At 31.8% G+C, this 6,656-nt stretch overlaps 1 protein-coding gene across 1 annotated transcript; it reads right to left on the reverse strand.

Moving 5' to 3' along the window:
• On the reverse strand, positions 2,319-6,438 carry LOC109335372 (U-box domain-containing protein 15-like). Its single transcript, XM_019571512.1, has 4 exons — positions 6,053-6,438; positions 4,899-5,015; positions 4,146-4,571; positions 2,319-3,489 (listed from the first exon to the last, which is right to left on the reverse strand). The coding sequence occupies exons 1-4, from the start codon at positions 6,386-6,388 to the stop codon at positions 2,437-2,439; spliced, it is 1,932 nt and encodes a 643-aa protein (XP_019427057.1). The 5' UTR covers positions 6,389-6,438; the 3' UTR covers positions 2,319-2,436.

Here is a 6,656-nt window from a genome sequence, read left to right on the forward strand (position 1 = left end):
GTGTAAAAAACACTTACACTATCAGTGTATACATATTAAATTATTCTTAAGAGATTATGTATCAAAATTATAATTACATAACACGCTATTCTCTATGATACAGGGTCGATTTGTAATATGCAATATATTACCAATTCAAATATTCCTACATCTTGATGGATTTGTGTTTCAATCATCAAAATAAAATAAGTCCATTCGATAATAGAAGAAAATCTTAGTGGTACTATTAAGGAGCAGGCATAACTTTCGTTTCATATGTAAAACTAGCAAATGATTATATTAAGAGTATTTAGTGAAATTATATAAATCATCCTTTCATTTTTTATACATACAAAAAATACTGATTTTATATGTATATTATATTGATTACCCTTATATGAGAAATAAATATGATATTTTAAACAAAAATGATGATAAATATAATCCAATTAAACAAAATATGATATATTGCAGAAACAAATTCAAATAGTATACAAATCAATACATTTTTATTATTTTTAGTTCATTATTACAGAATACATTAATAATTTTAAGAAGACATTGTTTAAATCACTATTATAATATATTATAATGAAGAAAAAATAATGAAAATGTATTCACTTGTATACTATTTGTACTTATTTCTGCAATATAATTAACTTAATTACACTTATCATTTTTTTGTTTAAAAAATCACACTTATTTTTTATATAGGGATAGTCGGTATAAGTGTAATATATGTATAAAAATTATGGGGCTTTTGCTGGTGTAAAAATGAAAGAGCGATTTCGGTAATTTTAGTATAACTCAGTAGGTGTTAATGTTATTTACTTTTATATTATCTTTATCTTCATTATTTTATTATCTGAATCGTCTCGGTTATATAGTGAAAGTCAAGAACAAAGATCCTCTCCATTAATGGAGAGACAAGTGATTGTTTTTACTCATATTTTTAGTGATAAAATTGTGATTTCATGATAAATAAAAGGATAAAAACTGTGTTACAAATGAAAATAATGTTGGATATTTTAGAATTATAAATGATGAAATTAAATCTGGGCCTCACATTCCAGTACTGGACCCTCTAGTACTGGAGAGGATCCCAACCCTAAAAACTCTACCATGATATTACATTGATTACTCTTACTGTGATAGCCAAACTGATTACATTTAATTTTTATGTGTTATTGTGGAACTTGTCTCTTCATTAAATGAAGAGGGTTACTTGATTAAAGTACCATTTTGAAAACTCTACCGTGATAGCCAAACTGATTGTTTCCTAGTTCCTACTCACATTTTTAATGAATGTTTCAAACTCTGTTTTTGAGAAAACAGGTGGAAGACAGATTACCTGTCAAATTTGTATGGTAGTCCAGTTAAAAAGTTCACAAGTTAAAGAAAATAAAAAATTTATGTTCTTGGATGAAATTTGATTAACTGGGGAGATGAAGATGTGAATATTTTCGACATGAGGTTGTTATTCAAAATATTGACAAATAAGAATGATTTAATATGTATATATTGACAGTGTAAGTGTTTTATATACTGTTAGTCATTTATTCATCATTAATTTGTTAATCATTATTGACTCTCAAATAAAAATAATATAAATCAATGATGGATAATGTAATAATAGTGTAAAAAACTTTAAACTCTCCATCATCTTATGCTCGTTTCTTTATTTTAGGATCCACATTCAAAAGTCACTACTAGATCAGCGTGTCAAGCATTGAAATCATACAACTAAATATATTTTTTTAGGGATTTTATGTTTAATTAATGATCTCACCAATTTTACATTAATAATAATTTTTTTTGGTTTCCATATTTTACATACACATTTATGTGGGGCTAACTCTTTTAGCGAATATTTTTTCATCCATAAGACTCGAATTCGAGACATTACTTAAAGGAAATCAAGCATGTCACTTGAACCAACTCCGTTGATAATTTTACATTAATAATATGTTATGCAGTTTCAATTAAATTAATATTATGGTCTAAATAAAATAATTAAAACTACGTGATATGCAGCTCTATATGATTAAAACTAGAACAAAACCTAATTACATTAATTAGAACAAAATATTTTATGAATCTGGTACATGTTTGCATTTACATGGTGTTGCAACATGAAACCTTCCCATAAACTTGTTGGATCAAGGAAGTGTTATATTTGATGCATGAAGAAACGAAGATTCGAACACGCAGTCTTTGTAGATTCAAACACATAGTCTATGCCAAAACTTGAGAGAAAAGTTAAAAGAGTTGTAGGCTTGTAGCAGCATCTTTCTTGTAACTAATCATATGAATGAATGATAAAGAATTTAATTACATACATCTCTTTAACATGCTTTTACACTATATATGCTTCAAAGACATGGTTTAAAGAATTAATCAATTTAAATTATTTACCATGACAAAGTCCAATTTGTATCTACATTGGAGAAAACAACATTAAATTTGCTCACTCTTGCTTATTAGCTCTAAGATTGCATTTGCTTTCCTTTTAGCCCTATTTGTCCCACTTTGTTTTATCTCAACTAGATGCTCATATACTCCAAACTGAAGTGCTGTCAATATAAATGAGGAATTTGTAGAACACAACTCAAGAAGAACAGAAGTAGCACATTCCTTGTTCTTCGGGGTCCCTTCTCGAGTGAAATCGACAAGAGTTTCAATGAAAGACAGTTGTCCAATCTCTTGTCTCCCTTCTGGATTCGATACAAGGAGTAGTAGAATGGAGAGTGCTTCATCAATCATGCCTAAGTTTATATCCTTGAGCAATTGTAGTAAAGGTGCGACAATACCAGCACTAATAGCTCGACCTTTGTTTGCATGAATAAGAGACAAGTTAAAGAGTGCTGTAGCAGCATCTTTTTTCCCTCTAACTGTCCCATTCTGCAATAGATTTACCAATGGAGGAATTCCATTTGATAACCCAACAACTTCTTTATTCTCATCAAGCATTGACAAGCTAAATAATGCTGCTGCAGAATTTTCCTTAGCCACAGTACTTCCATTCTCTAACACTTCTATAATAGCAGGAATAGCTCCATCTTTTGATATAAGTTTCTTGTTTCCTTCATCAATTGATAAATTTAATAGTGCTGTCACAGCATGCTCTTGTATTTTTGGGTCAGGGTAGAACAAAAGTTGCACTAATGGTGGTATTCCACCATGCTCAGCAACCAAAACCCGGTTTTCGGCATTTTCCTTCGATAGCAAACGTATCTTCTCCACTGCCTTTCTCTGCTCTTCTAAATGAATAGATGATAAACTCTCAACCAATGATGGAATTTCTTCTGTGTTATCCATAGAGCAGCTTTCTTGATCTAAAGAAGTAACCTTTTTAGGAAGTTTGAAGTTGTTGTTGTCACACCATACTGCAATCAAGTTTTTTAAGGCATAATTTGGTGCTAATGACAAGTGAGCCAAAGGTTGTCTAGTCTTTGGGCATGTCTTATGATTGGATTTGAACCACCTCTCTATGCTTTCCCTTTCATATGTCTTTGATGGAAACACAATTACAAGAGAAAAAATGTTGTAAAGAGATGTTTTGTCAGCATCTTTATGTAGAGAAAAGAAAACTTACTAGTTCAAAAAGTATGCCTAGTGTCACTTTAAAGAACAAACATCTTTTGTCCCAAATCCTCTTCCACACCAATAAAAACATGTCATTCAATTAAAAACTTTAAACATTTATTATTATTTATGTTTTTACATTTGTTAGATCAGACTACGACATGAAGTCTCTAACTACCGGGGAGTTCCATTATTACCAGGATATGAGAAAAGTGGAGAGTCATAAGTGAAACATCACATTTTGAACAAAAACCTTAAGACATTAGTTCTATGAGTCTTTTCCACTTGTAAACTCTTTTACTTCTCCCTTTATATCCAATGTGAGACTTCACACTTGAATAACTTGAATAAAAACCAACAATCTCCCACTCAAATGTGGGCGACACACACTTAACTCAGATTAAGTCCACGTGTCCCACTAACAATGAAACTCCTACTAATTGGAGGCTCTTTGATCGTAGTCCGAACAAACAAAATTCAAGACAAAATTTGAGACAAGAAATCTTTGCTCCACTTCAAATTAAAGGCTTTTACTCTTCATCACAGTAAAAAAATCATTCAACAACTTTGTGATTAATTACCTGCCCACTTGCGACAATAACAGGATCTGTCATGATTTCTAGTGTAATTGGGCAGAGAAACTCATGAGGGATGACCAAAGATGTACACTTCTGAAGCATCCTAGGCATGATAGGATCATCAACAACATTGGTTTCTTCCATTCCCACAATTCGTTTGAATTTGTTAAGAACTCGAATCATTCGTTGAGTACTTTCTGCATGTTGCCATTTTCTTTCTTTGGCAAGTTTCCTTATAGCCATAGTTTCAATGTTAAGATCATCAACACTATGAAGTTCTAGCTTTTTGGCTAGTCTTTCAACAATAGCACTATCAGCATTTCTATCATCCTCTTCAGAAAATACAACCATCATATCCATTGCAAGTTCTATGTCTTGTGTGTCTGTTCTCTTTCTGGCTCGTTTGAGTTGCACATGCATTAGCTCAAGCTGAATCACAATATAAACATTATATATTATCTTAAAATGGCAGATTAAGATTTAGAAATTAAGGATGAGTTCCCATATGCATTTAATTATTGATTTGCATATTTCAAAACTACTAACATTCCCAACTACTAATGACATGGCTATAAAGCCAAAACTTTAATTCAGAAACAAACCCTAAGAAAAACACATGTACACAAAATTACTTCCCAAAATCATTTTCATACTTCAAAAGCCTCTCCAAATAACAATAACTTTTCTATACAAATGAACAGAACAAAGTAACAGACCAACATGAACAAATATATGAGAAATGAAAACAAAACTGACCTGTTCTTTGACTTCCTCTGAGATCCCCAATAGATCACAAGGAACACCATCGAAGGCCTGACTCATTTTTTCATAAACACAATGAAACCTTACCATAACAGCCTCACCCTCCAGTGCCTGAAACAAAAAACACAAACACTGCATTTTGTAAAAACTCGATTCTTGTCAACATTCATCTCTTATGCTAGGTGAAACACTCATTAGTTTTATACATTTAACATGCCTTAATCCATATAAGCTTGAAGGTTTAATAATGCATCAAGTTTGTCACCCTATCCCAACAACTAACTTTTGGGTAAAAGGCTAAAAAACTTATATATAAGATGAAGAAAATTTAACTTGCAAGGGAGATGGAACAAACCAAACATATATATTATAAAGAGAAAAATAGTTCAGAGATTTAAAACCAAACTATGCATAATATAGAGAGTACATGAAAGAGGTAACAATGTTTGGAGGACAATACATACCTATTATCCCTTCCTCTACCCCGACTTTTAGAGTATGTTTCCGAGTTAAGTTTTGGTCCCTTCCTCTACCTTGACTTTTAGAGTATGTTTCCGAGTTAAGTTTTGGTGGGAAACAAGGAAAAAAATAAAGGCTTTAGGGTCATTTCACAAGTATATTTCATGGTTTTGAAACTTTCCCTTTCCCTTTCCGATCCCCTCCAAAATCCAACTCTCGTTTATGTTTTGGAGGAGAAAGAGAAAACTTCAAAAACACGAAATATAATTATGAGACGACTCTAATTTTTTATATTTTTTCTCCGTCCTCCAAAATCCAACTCGGAATGCACCATAGCATCAACATTTTTTTAGCTTTTTACCTAAAAGTTACTAGTTGTGGATGATTGTCCTCCTAAACCATGGATTTATGCATAATAATTGTCATGTACAATTTTTTTTGATGAAAAGCTAAAAATCTTATATGCATGATCAAGGTAGAAACTTTTGATCTGGTTCCCTTCAAAACTAAATTTCTAGTTGATAGCCATTATAAACCATGCATTTAAGCTGTAATATAATGTCAAAATATAAAAAACAAAAGCCTGAATATTTAAAATAGTTTTAAATCTAGAACAAAAATTTGTTTAATGTTTTCAATGTTTCTCACAAATGAAAATCGAATCCATTTTTGTTGACAAAGACCCTTACAAGGTGAATCTTGCTTCCTTGGCTGCACAATCTCAATAGTTCTTTGGCACAAAACAGCGCATCTCTCAAGTTTCTTAACCATGCCAAACCCATTTCAGGAATGGGTTCGTTGAGGTCACGAACCTCTTCTATAAGGGGCAACGTGAGCTTGAAACGACGAACAAGGTTGTGGCATTCTTTCCTCTGCGTCCTTCTATATGCGCCAAATTGAGCCACCGATTCGATTACTCGTTGGATTTCCTCCACTGGGTCAGGTTCTTCATCGTGTTGGGTTGACTCATCAAACTCGTTCCTTTCGTTATCTGCGTATGAATCTCTCTCTCTGTCCTTGGCCATGGATAATGTTTCTCTCTCTGCCTCGTTCGAATATGGCTATGCCATGCACGTTGTTACGTAGAGATAATTATTATGAAGGTTTAGTTAAAATTGTAATGATAAAAAAGAATAAATATCCAATAAAAAACTAATAACAAATAAGAAAGTGTATTTTCTTTTTATTTATATTTTTTTAGAATCAATAGTTAAAATTTACCCATATAAAGTTAAAAGCCCAACAAATGTCAAACCTTAATAATTTAGTCATTTAGTTTCTCAAGATTAGGGA

The sequence above is a fragment of the Lupinus angustifolius genome, chromosome LG20 (genome assembly GCF_001865875.1).
Source record: "Lupinus angustifolius cultivar Tanjil chromosome LG20, LupAngTanjil_v1.0, whole genome shotgun sequence".
Lineage (NCBI taxonomy): Eukaryota > Viridiplantae > Streptophyta > Magnoliopsida > Fabales > Fabaceae > Lupinus > Lupinus angustifolius.